At 43.9% G+C, this 25,838-nt stretch overlaps 1 protein-coding gene across 1 annotated transcript in view; it reads right to left on the bottom strand.

The window, feature by feature from the left end:
* Positions 1-6,546: 6,546 nt before the first annotated feature.
* The window catches only part of LOC106582581 (collagen alpha-2(VI) chain), a 45,684-nt gene continuing 26,392 nt past the window's right edge, over positions 6,547-25,838 (bottom strand). Inside the window, exons 21-33 of the mRNA XM_045704941.1 lie at positions 25,678-25,740; positions 23,586-23,648; positions 19,140-19,190; positions 17,333-17,431; positions 13,370-13,432; positions 13,188-13,223; positions 10,718-10,763; positions 10,039-10,191; positions 9,743-9,837; positions 9,540-9,647; positions 9,115-9,367; positions 7,676-7,714; positions 6,547-7,506 (exon numbers count right to left, since the gene is read on the bottom strand). Of these exons, the coding sequence (XP_045560897.1) occupies positions 6,902-7,506; positions 7,676-7,714; positions 9,115-9,367; positions 9,540-9,647; positions 9,743-9,837; positions 10,039-10,191; positions 10,718-10,763; positions 13,188-13,223; positions 13,370-13,432; positions 17,333-17,431; positions 19,140-19,190; positions 23,586-23,648; positions 25,678-25,740 (1,674 nt within the window). The 3' untranslated portion in view covers positions 6,547-6,901. The remainder of the gene's footprint in view (positions 7,507-7,675; positions 7,715-9,114; positions 9,368-9,539; positions 9,648-9,742; positions 9,838-10,038; positions 10,192-10,717; positions 10,764-13,187; positions 13,224-13,369; positions 13,433-17,332; positions 17,432-19,139; positions 19,191-23,585; positions 23,649-25,677; positions 25,741-25,838) is intronic.

The following is a 25,838-nucleotide window of genomic DNA, read 5'->3' as shown; positions in this document are numbered from 1 at the left end:
TCATGGACCCCTGCTCGTTTATCATCTCATGGACCCCTGCTCGTTTATCATCTCATGGACCCCTGCTCGTTTATCATCATGGACCCCTGCTCGTTTATCATTATGGACCCCTGCTCGTTTATCATCTCATGGACTCCTGCTCGTTTATCATCCCATGGACCCCTGCTCGTTTATCATCATGGACCCCTGCTCGTTTATCATCATGGACCCCTGCTCGTTTATCATCATGGACCCCTGCTCGTTTATCATCTCATGGACCCCTGCTGGTTTATCATCTCATGGACCCCTGCTCGTTTATCATCTCATGGACCCCTGCTAGTTTAACATCTCATGTACCCCTGCTCGTTTAACATCTCATTCCAAAATCATGGGTATTAATATGGAGTTGGTCCCCCCTTTTGCTGCTATAACAGCCTCCACTCTTCTGGGAAGGCTTTCCACTAGATGTTGGAACATTGCTGCAGGGACTTGCTTCCGTTCTGCCATAAGCATTAGTGAGGTCGGGCGCTGATGTTGGGTGATTAGGCCTGGCTCTCAGTCGGTGTTCCAATTCATCCCAAAGGTGTTCTATGGGGTTGAGGTCAGGGCTCTGTGCAGGCCAGTCAAGTTCTTCCACACCGATCTCGACAAACCATTTCTGTATGGACCTCGCTTTGCGCACGGGGGTATTGTCATGCTGAAACAGGAAAGGTCCTTCCCCAAACTGTTGGCACAAAGTTGGAAGCACAGAATCATCTAGAATGTCATTGTAGCGTTAAGATTTCCCTTCACTGGAACTAAGGGGCCCGAACCATGAAGAATGGTCCCAGACCATTTTCCCTCCTCCACCAAATTTTACAGTTGGCATTATGCATTGGGGCAGAAAGCGTTCTCTGGCATCTGCCAAACCCCGATTCGTCCGTCGGACTGGCAGATGGTGAAGTGTGATTCATCACTTAGGATAAAGCGTTCCCACTGCTCCAGAGTCCAATGGCGATGAGCCGACGCTTGGCATTGCGAATGGTGATCTTATGCTTGTGTGCGGCTGCTCGGCCATGGAAACCCATTTGGTTAACTCTTGAGGTTCCTCAGGTCTCCACCGAACTAGGTAAATCCGCTTTTAGTTTTAAAGCAACTCATTGCTGGAACCAACTACAAAATACCTTACAATTGGATGTTCTGGTGCTGCTCGGGCAATTTAAATATTGATTGGGAACCTTCTTATTGAGGAATGCAACTGTTTTTCTTGAATATTTGTGTTGTGCTGCATTTGACTGGTTTTATATTGGATTGGGTTATGTCTTATGTACAGTATATGCAGGGCTCCCTTGTGAAAGACCCTGGTCTATGCAGGGGCGGCAGGGTAGCCTAGTGGTTAGAGCGTTGGGCCAGTATCTGAAAGGTTGCTAGATCGAATCCCCAGAGCTGACAAGGTAAAAATCTGTCGTTCTGCCCCCTGAACAAGGCAGTTTAACCCCACTGTTCCCCGGTAGGCCGTCATTCTAAATAAGAATTTGTTCTTAACTGACTTGCCTAGTTAAATAAAAACATGCAGGGCTCCCTGTTGAAAGACCCTGGTCTCCATGCTTAAGTAAAGAAATCAGTGTGGATAGTGTACAGTGGCTAATCAAATTGTATTTGTCACATGCACCACATACAAGCCCTTAACCAACAATGCAGTTTTAAGAAAATATTTGCTAAATAAACTAAAGTTTAAAAAAGTAACATAATAAAATAACAATACCGAGGCTATATACAGGGGGTACCGGTACAGAGTCAATGTGGAGGCTATATACAGGGTATTACGGTACAGAGTCAGTGTGGAGGCTATATACAGGGGGTACCAGTACAGAGTCAATGTGGGGGCTATATACAGGGTATTACGGTACAGAGTCAATGTGGAGGCTATTTACAGGGTATTACGGTACAGAGTCAATGTGGGGGCTATATACAGGGGGTACCGGTACAGAGTCAATGTGGAGGCTATATACAGGGGGTACCGGTACAGAGTCAATGTGGAGGCTATATACAGGGTATTACGGTACAGAGTCAATGTGGAGGCTATATACAGGGGGTACCGGTACAGAGTCAATGTGGAGGCTATATACAGGGGGTACCGGTACAGAGTCAATGTGGAGGCTATATACAGGGTATTACGGTACAGAGTCAATGTGGAGGCTATATACAGGGGGTACCGGTACAGAGTCAATGTGGAGGCTATATACAGGGAGTACCGGTACAGAGTCAATGTGGAGGCTATATACAGGGGGTACCGGTACAGAGTCAATGTGGAGGCTATATACAGGGGGTACCGGTACAGAGTCAATGTGGAGGCTATATACAGGGGGTACCGGTACAGAGTCAATGTGGAGGTTATATACAGGGGGTACCGGTACAGAGTCAATGTGGAGGCTATATACAGGGGGTACCGGTACAGAGTCAATGTGGAGGTTATATACAGGGGGTACCGGTACAGAGTCAATGTGGAGGCTATATACAGGGGGTACCGGTACAGAGTCAATGTGGAGGCTATATATAGGGTGTTACGGTACAGAGTCAATGTGGAGACTATATACAGGGTATTATGGTACAGAGTCAATGTGGAGGCTATATACAGGGTGTTACGGTACAGAGTCAATGTGGAGACTATATACAGGGTATTATGGTACAGAGTCAATGTGGAGGCTATATACAGGGGGTACCGGTACAGAGTCAATGTGGAGACTATATACAGGGTATTATGGTACAGAGTCAATGTGGAGGCTATATACAGGGGGTACCGGTACAGAGTCAATGTGGAGGCTATATACAGGGTGTTACGGTACAGAGTCAATGTGGAGGCTATATACAGGGGGTACCGGTACAGAGTCAATGTGGAGGCTATATACAGGGTATTACGGTACAGAGTCAATGTGGAGGCTATATACAGGGGGTACCGGTACAGAGTCAATGTGGAGGCTATATACAGGGTATTACGGTACAGAGTCAGTGTGGAGGCTATATACAGGGTATTACGGTACAGAGTCAATGTGGAGGCTATTTACAGGGTATTACGGTACAGAGTCAATGTGGGGGCTATATACAGGGGGTACCGGTACAGAGTCAATGTGGAGGTTATATACAGGGGGTACCGGTACAGAGTCAATGTGGAGGCTATATACAGGGTATTACGGTACAGAGTCAATGTGGAGGCTATATACAGGGGGTACCGGTACAGAGTCAATGTGGAGGCTATATACAGGGGGTACCGGTACAGAGTCAATGTGGAGGCTATATACAGGGTATTACGGTACAGAGTCAATGTGGAGGCTATATACAGGGGGTACCGGTACAGAGTCAATGTGGAGGCTATATACAGGGGGTACCGGTACAGAGTCAATGTGGAGGCTATATACAGGGAGTACCGGTACAGAGTCAATGTGGAGGCTATATACAGGGTATTACGGTACAGAGTCAATGTGGAGGCTATATACAGGGTATTACGGTACAGAGTCAGTGTGCGGGGGTACAGGTTAGTCGAGGTCATTTGTAAGGGTAAAGTGACTATGCATAAATAATAAACAGCAAGTAGCAGCAGTGTAAAAACAAAGGGAGGGTTGGGGTATCAATGTGAATAGTCCGGGTGGCCATTTGATTCATTGTTCAGGAGTCTTATTGCTTGGGGGTAGAAGCTGTTAAGGAGCCTCTTCGACCTAGACTTGGCGCTCCGGTACCGCTTGCCACCCTCCATTTCCTGTAGTCCATGATCAGCTCCTTCATCTTGCTCACATTGAGGGAGAGGTTGTTGTCCTGGCACCACACTGCCAGGTCTCTGATCAGGTCCTACCGCCAGGCCTCTGATCAGGTCCTACCACCAGGCCTCTGATCAGGTCCTACCACCAGGTCTCTGATCAGGTCCTACCACCAGGTCTCTGATCAGGTCCTACCACCAGGTCTCTGATCAGGTCCTACCGCCAGGTCTCTGATCAGGTCCTACCACCAGGTCTCTGATCAGGTCCTACCACCAGGCCTCTGATCAGGTCCTACCACCAGGTCTCTGATCAGGTCCTACCACCAGGTCTCTGATCAGGTCCTACCACCAGGTCTCTGATCAGGTCCTACCGCCAGGTCTCTGATCAGGTCCTACCGCCAGGTCTCTGATCAGGTCCTACCGCCAGGTCTCTGATCAGGTCCTACCACCAGGTCTCTGATCAGGTCCTACCACCAGGTCTCTGATCAGGTCCTACCACCAGGTCTCTGATCAGGTCCTACCACCAGGTCTCTGATCAGGTCCTACCACCAGGTCTCTGATCAGGTCCTACCACCAGGTCTCTGATCAGGTCCTACCACCAGGCCTCTGATCAGGTCCTACCACCAGGCCTCTGATCAGGTCCTACCACCAGGTCTCTGATCAGGTCCTACCGCCAGGTCTCTGATCAGGTCCTACCGCCAGGTCTCTGATCAGGTCCTACCACCAGGTCTCTGATCAGGTCCTACCACCAGGCCTCTGATCAGGTCCTACCACCAGGTCTCTGATCAGGTCCTACCACCAGGTCTCTGATCAGGTCCTACCGCCAGGTCTCTGATCAGGTCCTACCACCAGGTCTCTGATCAGGTCCTACCGCCAGGTCTCTGATCAGGTCCTACCGCCAGGTCTCTGATCAGGTCCTACCGCCAGGTCTCTGATCAGGTCCTACCGCCAGGTCTCTGATCAGGTCCTACCACCAGGTCTCTGATCAGGTCCTACCACCAGGTCTCTGATCAGGTCCTACCACCAGGTCTCTGATCAGGTCCTACCACCAGGTCTCTGATCAGGTCCTACCACCAGGTCTCTGAACCTCCTCCCTATTTGCTGTCTCCTCGTTGTCGGTGAACAGGCCTTCCACTGGTGTGTTGTCAGTGGTAGGCCAGTCATAATTATGGCTAAACCCTGCCTATTTCTAAAATGTCTCTTTTTAAAATCTGATTTTAAACCTAACCTTAACCACACTGTTAATGTTATGTCTAACCCTAACCTTAAATTTCAACCAAAAAGCTCATTTTTGTTTTGACGATATTTTGATCCCCCATTAGGACTATGGCAGTGTTCGTGGTCAATATTTGTGGATATACCATTTTTTCCCAACATAATCATGGCACCAATACTTGCTTCTATTTCATCAGATGTATCTCTTTGAACCGATTTACTTTAAAATCACACACAGACGAAGTTCTGCGAATAATTTAGTAGCTAATGGCAGTCTGCAGTACCCTGGTTGGCCTTCCACTAAAGAGGGGGCAGCACTGAGCTAGCCTGCAACGTCACTTCCTACAATAGCTCAAACTGTTGCATACGTTTCCAAAAACTCCATTTAGCAAGATGGCCACATGTAGCAAGATTACAATATCCCCAACTCCCAGTACCAATGGCTGTTCCAGGTAGTTACCACATCCCCCAGTAGCAATGGCTGTTCCAGGTAGTTACCACATCCCCCAGTACCAATGGTTGTCCAAGTTAGTTACCACATCCCCCAGTACCAATGGCTGTTCCAGGTAGTTACCACATCCCCAACTCCCAGTACCAATGGCTGTTCCAGGTAGTTACCACATCCCCAACTCCCAGTACCAATGGCTGTTCCAGGTAGTTACCACATCCCCAACTCCCAGTACCAATGGCTGTTCCAGGTAGTTACCACATCCCCCAGTACCAATGGCTGTTCCAGGTAGTTACCACATCCCCATCCCCCAGTACCAATGGCTGTTCCAGGTAGTTACCACATCCCCATCCCCCAGTACCAATGGCTATTCCAGGTAGTTACCACATCCCCCAGTACCAATGGCTGTTCCAGGTAGTTACCACATCCCCCAGTACCAATGGCTGTTCCAGGTAGTTACCACATCCCCCAGTACCAATGGCTGTTCCAGGTAGTTACCACATCCCCCAGTACCAATGGCTGTTCCAGGTAGTTACCACATCCCCCAGTACCAATGGCTGTTCCTTTATCTTCAGCCTAGTTGTTACTTTATCTTTATTCTAGCTGTTCCTTAACTTCATCCTAGCAGTTAGTCTCATTTGACTGATCAATCCTGACTGAAGCTTGATTCTGTCCTCCTGACTGATCAACCCTGACTGGAGCTTGATTCTGTCCTCGTGACTGATCAACCCTGACTGGAGCTTGATTCTGTCCTCGTGACTGATCAACCCTGACTGGAGCTTGATTCTGTCCTCCTGACTGATCAACCCTGACTGGAGCTTGATTCTGTCCTCGTGACTGATCAACCCTGACTGGAGCTTGATTCTGTCCTCGTGACTGATCAACCCTGACTGGAGCTTGATTCTGTCCTCAGTTCCTGACTGCTGAGGAAAAGAGAAGTGGCAGCAGCTCCTGTGTTGTACGATACTGGACATGTGGACGACTTGGTAATAAGTGTTACCTTTGCTGCAGTATTGTATGGACGCTCTACCTCACTTGTGTGTGGTGTGATGTTGGTTCTTCTTCTCTACCTGTCCAGATGGACATGGTGTGAGGTAGAAGACAAGGAGGAGGAGGAGGAGGAGGAGGAGGAGGAGGAAGGAGAAGTACAGATTTAGCCGTCCATCACTCTAAATGTTTGCTAAACAGTACTTACATTTCTTTAATGAATTCTTATAAAACATATCCAGTTTGTACGTAATTATTACAATATTCTGAAAAAAATCGATTGAAACATAAACAAACAGCCCTGTGACTGATCCTTGTATTGACTATTGCTTATGCTTGAGGTTTCACTTGATGGTAAACCAAATGCAGACATGGATGATCTCAATGAGGGCAATATACACCCTTACACTAACCCATAAACAACCTTTACACCCTAACCCTCAAACTAACCCTAATCCATTAATTATCAACATTAACTTGACCTCAATCCTTTTAAAACAGTGAAATCCATAAACATGACATTCCAAATCAAAATTTCCCCTCTAACAGACCCACTGAAGGAGCCGATCTAGGAAGCTGTGCTTGTTGAGCTCAGAGAAGTCTGTTCCTTTAAAGATGGCGTACTGGTCCTTTAAGGCCAGCTTCTCCAACACTTCCTGTTCCACGTCGGTCCCCATGGCGATCACCGTGGAGACTGCCTGCTTGTTTCGCATGGCGTCGACCGCCTCCTCCAGCCCCTTCGTCCCGGTGACGCCGTCAGTCATGAAGACGAAGTTGAGCTCGGCGTGGGGTCTGGTCTGGCGGACGTTGAGCCGCATCAGGACGTGGTCTACGGTGTGCGAGATGGCCGCCCCCACCACAGAAGAAGACATGTCATGATAGTCCATGCTGGCTAGACCCTCTAGGATGGACGGAAGGTCGTGGGTCATATGAAAGGCCAGGTGATGCTCATTTTCTCCTCCGTACTGCAGCAGCGCCATGCGGGCTCCATGGCCGTCGTTCTTGTTTCGCGCCAACGTCAGGTGGTTCGCCAAGTGCTGGACGAAGTCACGGACTTGGTCGAAGTTCTCATGACCGAGACGCTCAGAACCGTCCAGAAGGAAAACCAGATCTACAGGTCTGTCAATACACTGTGCCACCTCTGGTTCTGATGAAGGCAAAGTCAATAAACGCTCAGTCATATAGTTTAGTTTGAAACCTTATCATTACTGTATAATGTAGTACAAATTGACCAATTTTGTCAGACAATATAACTCGGATGAAAGACTAATCTTGTCCAATGACAATAGAGTATACAGTAGCAAGTAAAAGCTTACCTGTTACGCAGGGCAAGTCAGGGCAAACAATAATGGGCTCTAGAAGAGAAATGAAAAAAGTTAGGTTCTACCCACAATTGGTGGTGGCATTACAAGCTCTTGACTGAGTCTGAGACGTCCTGTCTGAGACACCCATCACGTCCTGTCTGAGACACCCATCACGTCCTGTCTGAGACACCCATCACGTCCTGTCTGAGACACCCATCACGTCCTGTCTGAGACACCCATCACGTCCTGTCTGAGACACCCATCACGTCCTGTCTGAGACACCCATCACGTCCTGTCTGAGACACCCATCACATCCTGTCTGAGACACCCATCACGTCCTGCTCTAGTCTAGTAACACCAGTCTGAGGAACCCATCTCGTCCAGTCTGAGACACCCATCTCGTCCAGTCTGAGACACCCATCACATCCTGTCTGAGACACCCATCACGTCCTGCTCTAGTCTAGTAACACCAGTCTGAGAAACCCATCTCGTCCAGTCTGAGACACCCATCTCGTCCAGTCTGAGACACCCATCTCGTCCTGTCTGAGACACCCATCACGTCCTGTCTGAGACACCCATCACGTCCTGCTCTAGTCTAGTAACACCAGTCAGAGACACCATCACGTCCTGTCTGAGACACCCATCACATCCTGTCTGAGACACCCATCACATCCTGTCTGAGACACCCATCTTGTCCTGTCTGAGACACCCATCACGTCCTGTCTGAGACACCCATCACGTCCTGTCTGAGACACCCATCACGTCCTGCTCTAGTCTAGTAACACCAGTCAGAGACACCATCACGTCCTGTCTAAGACACCCATCACGTCCTGTCTGAGACACCCATCACGTCCTGTCTGAGACACCCATCACGTCCTGTCTGAGACACCCATCACGTCCTGTCTGAGACACCCATCACGTCCTGTCTGAGACACCCATCACGTCCTGCTCTAGTAGCACCAGTCTGAGTCTCACCACTTACCAATGGTCAGTACAGCACGAGGATGTTGACGCGTTTTATTATAATTTTACACCTTTTTCTCCCCAATTTCATGGTATCCAATTGGCAGTTAGTCAAATCGCTGCTACTCCCGTATGGAATCAGGAGAGGGGAAGGTCGAGAGCCATGCGTCCTCCGAAACACGACCCTGCCAAGTCGCACTGCTTCTTGACACATTGCCTGCTTAACCCAGTCTAACTAGAGCGCGATGGGACAAGAACATCCGGCCAAACCCTCCCCTAACCCGGACGACGCTGGGCCAATTGTGCACCGCTTCATGGGTCTCCCGGTCGCAGCCGGCTGCGACACAGCCCGGGATCGAACCTTGGTCTGTAGTGGCGCCTCAAGCATTGCCGTAGACCGCTGCGCCACTCGGGGGGGCCAATGTTGACATGTCTTAAGACACCATCTCTTGCTTTAGGAGATACACTTATATTAATAATAGTCTCACCGGGGCAGAGCACGGACTCCATCCTGTCTATAAAGTTATCCGCCACCAGGTCAGCGAAACGTGTCATCCCTGTCACGCGATCATGCCTCTGGCATGCGATGGACTCGAGGCTCTCGTGCTGTCCCTCCCGGTCGAACATATCCCCGACCCCGATGGCGTTCACGTCCACGCTGGAGTCGTTGCAGAGGTAGGTCAGCAGAGAGTCGTCATCCCGCGGGTCGAAGCGTCCGTCCGTGATGACGACGACCGACACCTGTTGAGAATGGAGTGTTAGGCCGCAGCAAGACGGAGTTCCCCTTTCCCTTCCACATGGGGGGTAGCAGCAACCATTGTTACAGATTATTTAGCCAGGCCTCGGAAACCCATAGATACTGTATAGCAAGAACACACATAATCATAGGCTGGCTAAGTGGTTCACAACACACCTTGGCTCTGGTCCGTCGGCTGTCCCTGATCAGGTGGTCGTAGGCAAACTTCAGAGCGGAGGGAGTCCAGGTTCCCCCGGCTATCCACTGGAGGTTCTTCACAGCCACCTACAAGTCAGAGATGGAGACTGTTATAGCCTGCTGAGCTAAAGGCATTAGCTTGCGGGGGTAATGCCAGTCACTGAACCAGCTTATCAGCGTACCTTGAAGGCAGCGATGGAGTCTATGTTGGAGTCGTTAAGTCGGATGGCCTCGAAGGTCCCGTTGTGACTGTACTGCACAACGCCAACCCTGGTTCCTGAGGAGAGACGAGGGATCTATGAGAATGTCTGTACACGTCAACCAGAAGTGGTTTTGGTGAACCGTGCTGACGTGATGCGTAATCGTCCAAGAGACTTTATTCCTTAGGCTTTAGCTCAGCAGACCCATGCAGGTTTGAAACCAGTCTGTCCCCACAGGTAGTTTAGAAAGGGCTGTACCTAAAGAGGTCATCTTTTACCTGTCTCTGAATGCGGGTGTGTTGCCATGGATCCCAGCCTGTTGATGGTGGTGATGACAAAGTTTTTCTCCAGGGTGAAGTTGGTCAGACCCACCGACTCTGAGCTGTCAATCACAAACACAATGTCCAGCGCCCCGCATCTCTTCTCACAGTCTGCAGGGGGCAACACAGAAACAGGATGAGTTAGGAACAGCGTTGGAAACTTGCACGGTTTTAAATCTTCACACGTATCATATCCACCAAAATGTCTGTCAATTCGATACAACGTCATAGTCCCTCGAGGGGAAATTCTATTTGGCGTATCTACACATAGAAGACTACATACCCGGATATCATCATCACTTACCACAACAACCTCATGACATCGCAGTCCTAAATCATCATCGCTTACCTCATGACATCACAGTCCTAAATCATCACCACTTACCTCATGACATCACAGTCCTAAATCATCACCACTTACCTCGTGACATCACAGTCCTAAATCATCACCACTTACCTCATGACATCACAGTCCTAAATCATCATCGCTTACCTCATGACATCAGTCCTAAATCATCATCGCTTACCTCATGACATCACAGTCCTAAATCATCACCACAACAACCTCATGACATCACAGTCCTAAATCATCATCACTTACCTCATGACATCACAGTCCTAAATCATCATCACTTACCACAACAACCACATGTCTCTCTGATGTAGCTCATCACATCACAGTCCTAAATCAAAGCAGATCAGATCAGTATTATAAACAAATACAAACAGACACAACAGGAACAGGTCAGTAGTATTATTATGCATGAGAGCACCAGCTGTTCAGGATGACTGTGTGATCACGCTCTCAGTAGCCGATGTGAGTAAGACCTTTAAACAGGTCAACATTCACAAGGCCGCAGGGCCAGACGGATTACCAGGATGTGTACTCAGAGCATTCGCTGACCAACTGGCAAGTGCCTTCCCTGACATTTTCAACCTCCCCCTGTCTGAGTCTGTAATGCTAACATGTTTCAAGCAGACCACCATAGTCCCCTGAGCCCAAGAACATCCCTGACATGTTATTTACTGCTGCTCTTTAATTATTTGTTATTCTTATCTTTGACTTTTGGGGGGGATTTTCTTAAAACTGTATTGTTGGTTAAGGGCTTGTAAGTATTTCACTGTGAGGTCTACACCTGTTGTATTCAGCATTTCACTGTGAGGTCTACCTACACCTGTTGTATTCAGCATTTCACTGTGAGGTCTACTACACCTGTTGTATTCAGCATTTCACTGTAAGGTCTACTACACCTGTTGTATTCAGCATTTTCACTGTAAGGTCTACTACACCTGTTGTATTCAGCATTTCACTGTGAGGTCTACTACACCTGTTGTATTCAGCATTTCACTGTGAGGTCTACTACACCTGTTGTATTCAGCATTTCACTGTAAGGTCTACTACACCTGTTGTATTCAGCATTTTCACTGTAAGGTCTACTACACCTGTTGTATTCAGCATTTCACTGTGAGGTCTACTACACCTGTTGTATTCAGCATTTCACTGTGAGGTCTACTACACCTGTTGTATTCAGCATTTCACTGTGAGGTCTACTACACCTGTTGTATTCAGCATTTCACTGTAAGGTCTACTACACCTGTTGTATTCAGCATTTCACTGTGAGGTCTATTACACCTGTTGTATTCAGCATTTCACTGTGAGGTCTACTACACCTGTTGTATTCAGCATTTTCACTGTAAGGTCTACTACACCTGTTGTATTCAGCATTTCACTGTGAGGTCTACTACACCTGTTGTATTCAGCATTTCACTGTGAGGTCTACACCTGTTGTATTCAGCATTTCACTGTGAGGTCTACTACACCTGTTGTATTCAGCATTTCACTGTGAGGTCTACACCTGTTGTATTCAGCATTTCACTGTAAGGTCTACTACACCTGTTGTATTCAGCATTTCACTGTGAGGTCTACTACACCTGTTGTATTCGGCATTTCACTGTGAGGTCTACTACACCTGTTGTATTCAGCATTTCACTGTGAGGTCTACTACACCTGTTGTATTCAGCATTTCACTGTGAGGTCTACTACACCTGTTGTATTCAGCATTTCACTGTGAGGTCTACTACACCTGTTGTATTCAGCATTTCACTGTGAGGTCTACTACACCTGTTGTATTCAGTATTTCACTGTGAGGTCTACTACACCTGTTGTATTCAGCATTTCACTGTGAGGTCTACTACACCTGTTGTATTCAGCATTTCACTGTGAGGTCTACTACACCTGTTGTATTCGGCGCATGTGACAAATACCATTTGATTTGATTAAACAGATATGACACTATAGGATCAGATCAGTAGTGTTATTGATCAGTAGTATTATTGATCAGTAGTATAATTAAACAGATATGACTATAGGATCAGATCAGTAGTATTATTGATCAGTAGTATTATTGATCAGTAGTATAATTAAACAGATATGACTCTATAGGATCAGATCAGTAGTATTATTGATCAGTAGTATTATTGATCAGATATGCCTCTATAGGATCAGATCAGTAGTATTATTGATCAGTAGTATTATTGATCAGTAGTATAATTAAACAGATATGACTCTATAGGATCAGATCAGTAGTATTATTGATCAGTAGTATTATTGAACAGATATGACACTATAGGATCAGATCAGTAGTATTATTGATCAGATATGACTCTATAGGATCAGATCAGTAGTATTATTGATCAGTAGTATTATTGATCAGTAGTATTATTGATCAGTAGTATAATTGATCAGTAGTATTATTGATCAGTAGTATTATTGACCAGTTGTATTATTAAACAGATATGACACTATAGGATCAGATCAGTAATATTATTGATCAGGAGTATTATTGATCAGTAGTATTATTGATCAGTAGTATAATTAATCAGATATGACTCTATAGGATCAGATTAGTAGTATTATTGATCAGTAGTATTATTGATCAGTAGTATTATTGATCAGTAGTATTATTGAACAGATATGACTCTATAGGATCAGATCAGTAGTATTATTGATCAGTATAATTAAACAGATATGACTCTCCAGAAACAGATTGAACCTCTTCATATTAGGATTTTTTTATATATATATAAGGTTCATACAGTTGACTTACAGAAAGGCCAGGGTCTCCCTCTGGTCCAGGATTACCCTGTAAGAAAAAGCGTATCGATCGATAAACAGACATTAAGGGGAGCTTGAACAGTGAGTATAATGTTCTTCTGTTGTTGAACTGTCTGACAAGCGTCTGAGTAACGCAGGCAGCCGGTGATGAGTGTCCTGTGGTACCATACTTACAGGCGCCCCACGGCCTCCTCTGGGTCCTCTCCTCCCATTCACTCCCTGTTGACCTGGATGTCCCTGGACAACAATAACACAAAGACGGGTTCTTCAGTGAGCCCAAACACATGTTACTCAGCTCACCACTTCTCAAGAATAGAACACAAACATGTTCTTTAGAGCACTGATTCCTCCCTTCCAGAATGCTCTAAGGTCAGCAGCTACCAAGGTAACACTGGACTTCACCTCTTTAGAGCACTGACTAATCCCTTCCAGAATGCTCTAAGGTCAGCAGCTACCAAGGTAACACTGGACTTCACCTCTTTAGAGCACTGACTAATCCCTTCCAGAATGCTCTAAGGTCAGCAGCTACCAAGGTAACACTGGACTTCACCTCTTTAGAGCACTGACTAATCCCTTCCAGAATGCTCTAAGGCTAGCAGCTACTAAGGTAACACTGGACTTCACCTCTTTAGAGCACTGACTAATCCCTTCCAGAATGCTCTAAGGCTAGCAGCTACTAAGGTAACACTGGACTTCACCTCTTAGAGATGCACTCTGGGATCTTAACCGCAATGTTCCTAACATATTGCACAGATTGGATGACGTGGTATTTATTAAGGATCCTCATTAGCTCTTCCTCCAAACAAATTAACCAAATCAAACAGTACATGTAACATTATTACATCAGTACATATCTTAAAATACAACATTTATAATACCACCATCTGAGTGTGTGTGTGTGCGTGTGCGTGTGCGTGTGCGCGTGCGCGTGCGCGTGTGTGTGTGTGTGTGTGTGTGTGTGTGTGTGTCTGTGCCTGAGTGTCTCTCTTCTCAGTCCCCGCTGTTCCAGGTGTATTTTTATCTGTTTATATCTGATTCTACTGCTGCATCAGTTACCTGATGTGGAATAGAGTTCCATGTAGTCTTGGCTCTATGTAGTACTGTGCTCCTCCCATAGTCTGTTCTGGACTTGGGGACTGTGAAGAGACCTCTGGTGGCATGTCTTGTGGGGTATGCATGGGTGTCTGAGCTGTGTGCCAGGAGTTTAAACAGACCTCTGGTGGCATGTCTTGTGGGGTATGCATGGGTGTCTGAGCTGTGTGCCAGGAGTTTAAACAGACCTCTGGTGGCATGTCTTGTGGGGTATGGATGGGTGTCTGAGCTGTGTGCCAGTAGTTTAAACAGACAGCTCTGTGCATTCAACATGTCAATACCTCTCACAAATACAAATAGGGATGAATTCAATCTCTCCTCTACTTTGAGCCAGGAGAGATTGACATGCATGTCATTGATGTTCGCTCTCCATGTACATCCAAGGGCCAGCCGTGCTGCCCTGTTCTGAGCCAACTGGAATTTTCCTATGTCCTTCTTTGTGGCACCTGAAAACACAACTGAACAATAGTCCAGGTGCAAAACTAGGGCCTGTAGGACCTGCCTTGTTGATAGTGTTGTTAAGAAGGTAGAAACTAGGGCCTGTAGGACCTGCCTTGTTGATAGTGTTGTTAAGAAGGTAGAAACTAGGGCCTGTAGGACCTGCCTTGTTGATAGTGTTGTTAAGAAGGTAGAAACTAGGGCCTGTAGGACCTGCCTTGTTGATAGTGTTGTTAAGAAGGTAGAAACTAGGGCCTGTAGGACCTGCCTTGTTGATAGTGCTGTGAAGAAGGTAGAAACTAGGGCCTGTAGGACCTGCCTTGTTGATAGTGTTGTTAAGAAGGTAGAAACTAGGGCCTGTAGGACCTGCCTTGTTGATAGTGTTGTTAAGAAGGTAGAAACTAGGGCCTGTAGGACCTGCCTTGTTGATAGTGTTGTAACCTGTTGGGGCTCGGGGGCAGTATTGAGACATTTTGAAAAAAATATGTGCCCATTTTTAACTGCCTCCTACACCAACTCAGAAGCTAGGATATGCATATTATTAACACATTCGGATAGAAAACACTCTGAATTTTCTAAAACAGTTTGAATGGTGTCTGTAAGTATAACAAAACTCATATTGCAGGCAAAAACCTGTGAAAAATAGATCCAAAAAAATATGTGAATTTTGTGACTGTACTATTTAGTGTCATTGTTTTATAGATACCATAGTGAGAAAGGATTCATTTCGCAACACCTACGGCTTCCACTAGATGTCAACGATCTTTATAAAGTTGTTTGAAGCGTCTATGATAAACAGAGAGCAAATTAGAATCCAAGGAAGTTGACATGTCATCACTTCATTTTTTGCGCCTGCGCATAAATCTGAGAAGCGTGAGTTTGTCATCATTTTTTATCTAGACATAGGATAGGTTGTGTGAAAATATTACTGATGTTTAACGTTAAAAATGGACCAAAAGATTAATGCTAAACAACATTTGACATGTTTGAACGAACATAAATAGATTATTTACTAGGTTTTTTAGCTTTTCGGGCGTGATTTTACCAGCCCCCCACCACGTTTTGTGGGAGCATAATGAACGCTAAGTACTTGGTGTTATTTGGACATAAATTATGAACTTTGTCAAAAGAAACCACATTTGTTCCGGACCTGGAATGCCTTCCGGACCTGGGATCCTGCCTTCTGATGGAGATAATCAAAGGTAAGGGGATATTTACAATGTTATTATCGATTTTAGATGATGCTAACTGTATAGCATAGCCTGTTGTTCTTAGCATAGCACCCCGTTTATTGCAAAATGTGATTTCCCAGTAAAGTTATTTTGAGATCTGGCCATTCGGTAGCAATTACGAGATGATAATATATTATTCTTTGAATGACAATATTATAATTTACCAATGTTTTCGAATAGTAATTTTGTTATGTTCACCGGAAGCATTTCAGAGAAGAAAAAATCTGAATTTCACGCTACTGTAAAATGCTGTTTTTGGATATAAATATGAACTTGATGGAACAAAAAATGCATGTATTGTATAACATAATGTCCTAGGAGTGTCATCTGATGGAGATTGACAAAAGTTAGTGCATAATTCAAGCTGGTTTCTGCTTTTGGTGACGCCTGACCTTGAATTGAAAATGGATGTTTGTACTTTTGTGGCTATGTACTGTCCTAACATAATCTAACTTTATGCTTTTGCCGTAAAGCCTCTTTGAAAATCGAACAATGTGGTTAGATTAAGGAGATGTTTATCATTTAAATTGTGTAAAATAGTTGATTGTTTGAGAAATTGAAATTATTAGATTTTTGATGTTTTGAATTTCCAGCCTTGTTAGCAATCCCGGCTCGGGGTTCATTGCTAACCTGTAGCCCCAACAGGTTTTAAGAAGGTAGAAACTAGGGCCTGTAGGACCTGCCTTGTTGATAGTGTTGTTAAGAAGGTAGAAACTAGGGCCTGTAGGACCTGCCTTGTTGATAGTGTTGTTAAGAAGGTAGAAACTAGGGCCTGTAGGACCTGCCTTGTTGATAGTGTTGTTAAGAAGGTAGAAACTAGGGCCTGTAGGACCTGCGTTGTTGATAGTGTTGTTAAGAAGGTAGAAACTAGGGCCTGTAGGACCTGCCTTGATGATAGTGTTGTTAAGAAGGCAGAGCAGTGCTTTATTATAGACAGACTTCTCCCCATCTTAGCTACTGTTGTATCAATATGTTTTGACCATGACAGTTTACAATCCAGGGTTACTCCAAGCAGTTTAGTCTCCTCAACTTGCTCAATTTACACATTATTCATTACAATATTTAGGTGAGGTTTAGGGTTTAGTGAATGATTTCAACTAAATTAGGACTATCTAATTTCTTGCCACCCGTTCTGAAACTGACTTCAGCTCTTTGTTAAGTGTTCTAGTGATTTCACTTGCTGTGGTAGCTGACGTGTAAAGTGTTGAGTCATCAGCATACATAGACATCTTCAGAACACTGGCTCAGTCCCTCAAGAATATTTATCTCAGGCTTGGCAACTAGCAAAGCAAATCCTAGGCTAACCATCCACATCGATGGATAGGAACTAATCCGAGTGTGTACTCAGCTGTTCACGACAACAGCTGGAGCTTACCGGTTCACCGTTTGGTCCTTTCGTCCCAGCTTCTCCTTTGTTGCCACAGTTACCTCTGCTTCCTAAAGGGCCTGGACGTCCATTGTCCCCTCTGGCTCCCTGGCAGACAGACAGACAGACAGACAGACAGACAGACAGACAGACAGACAGACAGACAGACAGACAGACAGACAGACAGACAGACAGACAGACAGACGAACAGACAGACGAACAGACAGACGAACAGACAGACGAACAGACAGACGGACAGACAGACAGAACAGAACAGAACAGAACAGAACAGCATCACAGTACAACAGTAGTAACAGTAGTAACAGTAGTAGTAATATAATAGAATAGAACAGAACAGTAGTAACAGTAGTAACAGTAGTAACAGTAGTAACAGTAGTAACAGTAGTAGTAATATAATAGAATAGAACAGAACAGTAGTAACAGTAGTAGTAATAGAATAGAATAGAACAGAACAGTAGTAACAGTAGTAACAGTAGTAACAGTAGTAGTAATAGAATAGAATAGAACAGAACAGTAGTAACAGTAGTAACAGTAGTAACAGTAGTAACAGTAGTAGTAATAGAATAGAATAGAACAGAACAGTAGTAACAGTAGTAACAGTAGTAACAGTAGTAACAGTAGTAACAGTAGTAACAGTAGTAGTAATAGAATAGAATAGAACAGAACAGTAGTAACAGTAGTAACAGTAGTAACAGTAGTAACAGTAGTAACAGTAGTAGTAATAGAATAGAATAGTAGTAACAGTAGTAACAGTAGTAACAGTAGTAGTAATAGAATAGAATAGAATAGAACAGTAGTAACAGTAGTAACAGTAGTAACAGTAGTAGTAATAGAATAGAATAGTAGTAACAGTAGTAACAGTAGTAACAGTAGTAACAGTAGTAGTAATAGAATAGAACAGTATTAACAGTAGTAACAGTAGTAGTAATAGAATAGAACAGAACAGTAGTAACAGTAGTAACAGTAGTAACAGTAGTAACAGTAGTAGTAATAGAATAGAATAGAACAGAACAGTAGTAACAGTAGTAACATTAGTAACAGTAGTAGTAATAGAATAGAATAGAACAGAACAGTAGTAACAGTAGTAACAGTAGTAACAGTAGTAATAGTAGTAACAGTAGTAGTAATAGAATAGAATAGAACAGAACAGTAGTAACAGTAGTAACAGTAGTAACAGTAGTAACAGTAGTAGTAATAGAATAGAACAGAACAGAACAGTAGTAACAGTAGTAACAGTAGTAACAGTAGTAGTAATAGAATAGAATAGAACAGAACAGTAGTAACAGTAGTAACAGTAGTAATAGTAGTAACAGTAGTAGTAATAGAATAGAACAGAACAGAACAGTAGTAACAGTAGTAACAGTAGTAACATTAGTAACAGTAGTAGTAATAGAATAGAACAGAACAGAACAGTAGTAACAGTAGTAACAGTAGTAATAGTAGTAACAGTAGTAGTAATAGAATAGAATAGAACAGAACAGTAGTAACAGTAGTAACAGTAGTAGTAATAGAATAGAATAGAACAGAACAGAACAGTAGTAACAGTAGTAACAGTAGTAACAGTAGTAACAGTAGTAGTAATAGAATAGAATAGAACAGAACAGTAGTAACAGTAGTAACAGTAGTAACAGTAGTAGTAATAGAATAGAACAGAACAGTAGTAACAGTAGTAACAGTAGTAGTAATAGAATAGAATAGAATAGAACAGAACAGTAGTAACAGTAGTAACAGTAGTAACAGTATCGTGAACTCTTGAGCTGATGACTTTTTCATCTTGTCAAATGTCAAACTGTACCGTTTCTCCTCTTAGTCCCGGATAGTTGAACCCATTTCTTCCTTTGTCGCCCTAAAACACAGAAGAAGATGAACTACATTACACTGTGGGAAGTGTCCACTAACTACATTACACTGTGGGAAGTGTGTCCACTAACTACATTACGCTGTGGGAAGTGTGAACTAACTACATTACACTGTGGGAAGTGTCCACTAACTACATTACACTGTGGGAAGTGTCCACTAACTACATTACACTGTGGGAAGTGTCCACTAACTACATTACACTGTGGGAAGTGTGAACTAACTACATTACACTGTGGGAAGTGTCCACTAACTACATTACACTGTGGGAAGTGTCCACTAACTACATTACGCTGTGGGAAGTGTGAACTAACTACATTACACTGTGGGAAGTGTCCACTAACTACATTACACTGTGGGAAGTGTCCACTAACTACATTACACTGTGGGAAGTGTCCACTAACTACATTACACTGTGGGAAGTGTGAACTAACTACATTACACTGTAGGAAGTGTCCACTAACTACATTACACTGTGGGAAGTGTCCACTAACTACATTACACTGTGGGAAGTGTCCACTAACTACATTACACTGTGGGAAGTGTCCACTAACTACATTACACTGTGGGAAGTGTCCACTAACTACATTACACTGTGGGAAGTGTCCTCTGACTACATTACACTGTGGGAAGTGTCCACTAACTACATTACACTGTGGGAAGTGTCCTCTAACTACATTACACTGTGGGAAGTGTCCACTAACTACATTACACTGTAGGAAGTGTGAACTAACTACATTACACTGTGGGAAGTGTCCTCTAACTACATTACACTGTGGGAAGTGTCCACTAACTACATTACACTGTGGGAAGTGTCCACTAACTACATTACACTGTGGGAAGTGTCCACTAACTACATTACACTGTGGGAAGTGTGAACTAACTACATTACACTGTGGGAAGTGTCCTCTAACTACATTACACTGTGGGAAGTGTCCACTAACTACATTACACTGTGGGAAGTGTCCACTAACTACATTACACTGTGGGAAGTGTCCACTAACTACATTACACTGTGGGAAGTGTCCTCTAACTACATTACACTGTGGGAAGTGTCCACTAACTACATTACACTGTAGGAAGTGTGAACTAACTACATTACACTGTGGGAAGTGTCCACTAACTACATTACACTGTGGGAAGTGTGAACTAACTACATTACACTGTGGGAAGTGTCCACTAACTACATTACACTGTGGGAAGTGTGAACTAACTACATTACACTGTGGGAAGTGTCCACTAACTACATTACACTGTAGGAAGTGTCCTCTAACTACATTACACTCCACTGCAGTGACTAATAGTCTTTCACTCTTTGATTCAGATACATTATGTTCTTTGCCTTCAAGATTTATATAAGAAATAATTCAACACTACCATTGGTCCAGGATCTATATAACTCAACACTACCATTGGTCCAGGATCTATATAACTCAACACTACATTGGTCCAGGATCTATATAACTCAACACTACCATTGGTCCAGGATCTATATAACTCAACACTACCATTGGTCCAGGATCTATATAACTCAACACTACCATTGGTCCAGGATCTATATAACCCAACCCCACCTTCGGTCCAGGATCTATATAACTCAGCCCCACCTTTGATCCAGGACCTATATAACTCAACCCCACCTTTGGTCCAGGATCTATATAACCCAACCCCACCTTTGGTCCAGGATCTATATTATAACCCAACCCCACCTTTGGTCCAGGATCTATATAACCCAACCCCACCTTTGGTCCAGGATCTATATTATAACCCAACCCCACCTTTGGTCCAGGATCTATATTATAACCCAACCCCACCTTTGGTCCAGGATCTATATAACTCAACCCCACCTTTGGTCCAGGATCTATATAACCCAACCCCACCTTTGGTCCAGGATCTATATAACCCAACCCCACCTTTGGTCCAGGATCTATATTATAACCCAACCCCACCTTTGGTCCAGGATCTATATAACTCAACCCCACCTTTGGTCCAGGATCTATATTTTATCCCAATCCCACCTTTGGTCCAGGATCTATATAACCCAACCCCACCTTTGGTCCAGGATCTATATTTTATCCCAACCCCACCTTTGGTCCAGGATCTATATAACCCAACCCCACCTTTGGTCCAGGATATATATTTTATCCCAACCCCACCTTTGGTCCAGGATCTATATAACCCAATCCCACCTTTGGTCCAGGATCTATATAACTCAACCCCACCTTTGCTCCAGGATCTATATTTTATCCTAACCCCAACTTTGGTCCAGGATCTATATAACTCAACCCCACCTTGGGTCCAGGATCTATATTTTATCCCAACCCCACCTTTGGTCCAGGATCTATATAACCCAACCCCACCATTGGTCCAGGATCTATATAACCCAACCCCACATTTGGTCCAGGATCTATATTATAACCCAACCCCACCATTGGTCCAGGATCTATATAACTCAGGCCCACCTTTGATCCAGGACCTATATAACTCAAACCCACCTTTGGTCCAGGATCTATATAACCCAACCCCACATTTGGTCCAGGATCTATATAACTCAACCCCACCTTTGGACCAGGATCTATATAACTCAACCCCACCTTTGGTCCAGGATCTATATAACTCAACCCCACCTTTGGTCCAGGATCTATATAACCCAACCCCACATTTGGTCCAGGAACTATATTATAACCCAACCCCACCATTGGACCAGGATCTATATAACTCAGCCCCACCTTTGATCCAGGACCTATATAACTCAACCCCACCATTGGTCCAGGATCTATATAACCCAACCCCACCTTTGGTCCAGGATCTATATAACTCAAACCCACCTTTGGTCCAGGATCTATATAACCCAACCCCACCTTTGGTCCAGGATCTATATAACCCAATCCCACCTTTGGTCCAGGATCTATATAACTCAACCCCACCTTTGGTCCAGGATCTATATAACTCAACCCCACCTTTGGTCCAGGATCTATATAACCCAACCCCACCTTTGGTCCAGGATCTATATAACCCAATCCCACCTTTGGTGCAGGATCTATATAACCCAACCCCACCTTTGGTCCAGGACCTATATAACTCAATCCCACATTTGGTCCAGGATCTATATAACCCAACCCCACATTTGGTCCAGGATCTATATTGTAACCCAATCCCACCTTTGGTCCAGGATCTATATAACTCAACCCCACCTTTGGTCCAGGATCTATATTATAACCCAACCCCACCTTTGGTCCAGGATCTATATAACCCAACCCCACCTTTGGTCCAGGATCTATATAACCCAATCCCGCCTTTGGTCCAGGATCTATATTATAACCCAACCCCACATTTGGACCAGGATCTATATTGTAACCCAATCCCACATTTGGTCCAGGATCTATATTATAACCAACCCCACCGTTGGTCCAGGATCTATATAACTCAATCCCACATTTGGTCCAGGATCTATATAACCCAATCCCACCTTTGGTCCAGGATCTATATAACCCAACCCCACCTTTGGTCCAGGATCTATATAACTCAATCCCACATTTGGTCCAGGATCTATATTATAACCCAACCCCACCATTGGTCCAGGATCTATATAACCCAACCCCACCTTTGGTCCAGGATCTATATAACCCAACCCCACATTTGGTCCAGGATCTATATTATAACCCAACCCCACTATTGGTCCAGGATCTATATAACCCAATCCCACCTTTGATCCAGGACCTATATAACTCAACCCCACCGTTGGTGCAGGATCTATATTATAACCAACCCCACCTTTGGTCCAGGATCTATATAACTCAAACCCACCTTTGGTCCAGGATCTATATAACTCAACCCCACCTTTGGTCCAGGATCTATATCATAACCCAATCCCACCTTTGATCCAGGACCTATATAACTCAACCCACCGTTGGTGCAGGATCTATATTATAACCAACCCCACCTTTGGTCCAGGATCTATATAACTCAAACCCACCTTTGGTCCAGGATCTATATAACTCAACCCCACCTTTGGTCCAGGATCTATATCATAACCCAATCCCACCTTTGGTCCAGGATCTATATAACCCAACCCCACCTTTGGTCCAGGATCTATATTATAACCCAACCCCACCTTTGGTCCAGGATCTATATAACTCAACCCCACCTTTGGTCCAGGATCTATATTTTATCCCAATCCCACCTTTGGTCCAGGATCTATATAACCCAACCCCACCTTTGGTCCAGGATCTATATTTTATCCCAATCCCACCTTTGGTCCAGGATCTATATAACCCAACCCCACCTTTGGTCCAGCATCTATATAACCCAACCCCACCTTTGGTCCAGCATCTATATAACCCAACCCCACCTTTGGTCCAGGATCTATATAACCCAACCCCACCTTTGGTCCAGGATTTCCATGGGGTCCAGTCTGTCCAGGATCACCAGGCTCTCCAGCAGCTCCCTGTAACACAGAGATGCCATACTGAGTGCTATATGCATAAACTATTCAGGTAAAGGAAAAAAATGACATACCCACATGGCAGTCATAGTCACTGAAATACATAGATATAGACTACCATCAATAAATAAACAATTCCCGAAATGTAGATGCATTTATTTAACTTTTATTTAGACAAGATGACTGTGGCAGTATGCTCAACATGTAGACATGGCAACATGTATACTGACTAAACAAAAGGTACAAAACAGGAGAATATCGTAGAGTAGAGTAGAGTAGTAGAATAGGACTAGTAGTAGTAGTGGTAGCAGACTAGTAGTAACAGTAGTAGAAGTAAAAGTAGTAGCCTAGTAGTAGTACTAGTAGTAGTAGCAGTAGTAGTAGACTAGTAGTAGTAGTAGACTAGTAGTAGTAGCAGACTAGTAGTAACAGTAGTAGAAGTAAAAGTAGTAGTAGTAGTAGTGGTAGTTAGCTACTAGTAGTAGTAGTGGTAGACTAGTAGTAGTAGTTAGCTACTAGTAGTAGTAGTGGTAGTTAGCTACTAGTAGTAGTAGTAGTGGTAGTTAGCTACTAGTAGTAGTAGTAGTGGTAGTTAGCTACTAGTAGTAGTAGTGGTAGACTAGTAGTAGTAGTAGTAGTTAGCTACTAGTAGTAGTAGTAGTAGTGGTAGACTAGTAGTAGTAGTGGTAGACTACTAGTAGTAGTAGTAGTTAGCTACTAGTAGTAGTAGTAGTAGTTAGCTACTAGTAGTAGTAGTGGTAGACTAGTAGTAGTAGTAGTTAGCTACTAGTAGTAGTAGTAGTGGTAGTAGACTAGTAGTAGTAGTAGTAGTAGACTAGTAGTAGTAGTAGTAGTTAGCTACTAGTAGTAGTAGTAGTAGACTAGAAGTAGTAGTGGTAGCGGACTAGTAGTAACAGTAGTAGAAGTAAAAGTAGTAGTAGTAGTCTACTAGTAATAGTGGTAGTAGACTAGTAGTAGACTAGTAGTAGTAGTAGTAGTAGTAGTAGTAGTAGTAGTAGTAGTAGACTAGTAGTAGTAGTAGTAGAAGTAGGATAGTAGTAGTAGTAGTAGACTAGTAGTAGTAGTAGTAGTAGTAGTAGACTAGTAGTAGTAGTAGTAGTAGTAGTAGTAGACTAGTAGTAGTAGTAGACTAGTAGTAGTAGTAGTAGTAGTAGTAGTAGTAGTAGTAGTAGTAGACTAGTAGTAGTAGTAGACTAGTTGTAGTAGTAGTAGAAGTAGGATAGTAGTAGTAGTAGTAGACTAGTAGTAGTAGTAGTAGAAGTAGGATAGTAGTAGTAGTAGTAGACTAGTAGTAGTAGTAGTAGTAGTAGACTAGTAGTAGTAGTAGTAGTAGTAGACTAGTAGTAGTAGTAGTAGTAGTAGTAGACTAGTAGTAGTAGTAGACTAGTTGTAGTAGTAGTAGAAGTAGGATAGTAGTAGTAGTAGTAGACTAGTAGTAGTAGACTAGTAGTAGTAGTAGTAGTAGTAGTAGTAGTAACAGTAGTTGTAGTAGTTGTCGTAGAAGTAGTATCGTAGCAATAGTAGTAGTAGTATTAGTAGTAGTAGTAGTAGTAGTAGACTAGTTGTAGTAGTAGTAGAAGTAGGATAGTAGTAGTAGTAGTAGACTAGTAGTAGTAGACTAGTAGTAGTAGTAGTAGTAGTAGTAGTAGTAACAGTAGTTGTAGTAGTTGTCGTAGAAGTAGTATCGTAGCAATAGTAGTAGTAGTATTAGTAGTAGTAGAGCTGGAGTATCGTAGCAGAAGCAATAGTAGTAGCAGTAGTAGTTTAGTGGATTAGCAGATTAGTAGATTAGTAGTGACAATACAATAACAATAGTAGAGTAGTAGTAGTAGACTGGTAGTAGTAGTAGTAGTAGTTTAGTAGTGACAATATAATAACAATAGTAGAGTAGTAGTAGTAGACTGGTAGTAGTAGTAGTAGTAGTTTAGTAGTGACAATATAATAACAATAGTAGAGTAGTAGTAGTTTAGTAGTATTTCTAGTAGAAGCATTAGTAATAGTAGCAACATACGATCTGTCCATCTGGCCCATCATCTCCTTGATGTCCTCTTGGACCGGGCAGCCCTGGACCTCCCTAAACAAACAGAGGGAGGACACGCACGCACGCACGCACGCACGCACGCACACACACACGCACACACACACACACCGTTCTATGAAAGAAGGAGTGTA

This window comes from Salmo salar, chromosome ssa21 (assembly GCF_905237065.1).
Source record: "Salmo salar chromosome ssa21, Ssal_v3.1, whole genome shotgun sequence".
NCBI lineage: Eukaryota > Metazoa > Chordata > Actinopteri > Salmoniformes > Salmonidae > Salmo > Salmo salar.
The sequence above is the reverse complement of the archived record's forward strand: the minus strand, read 5'-3'. Positions and strand labels throughout refer to the sequence as shown.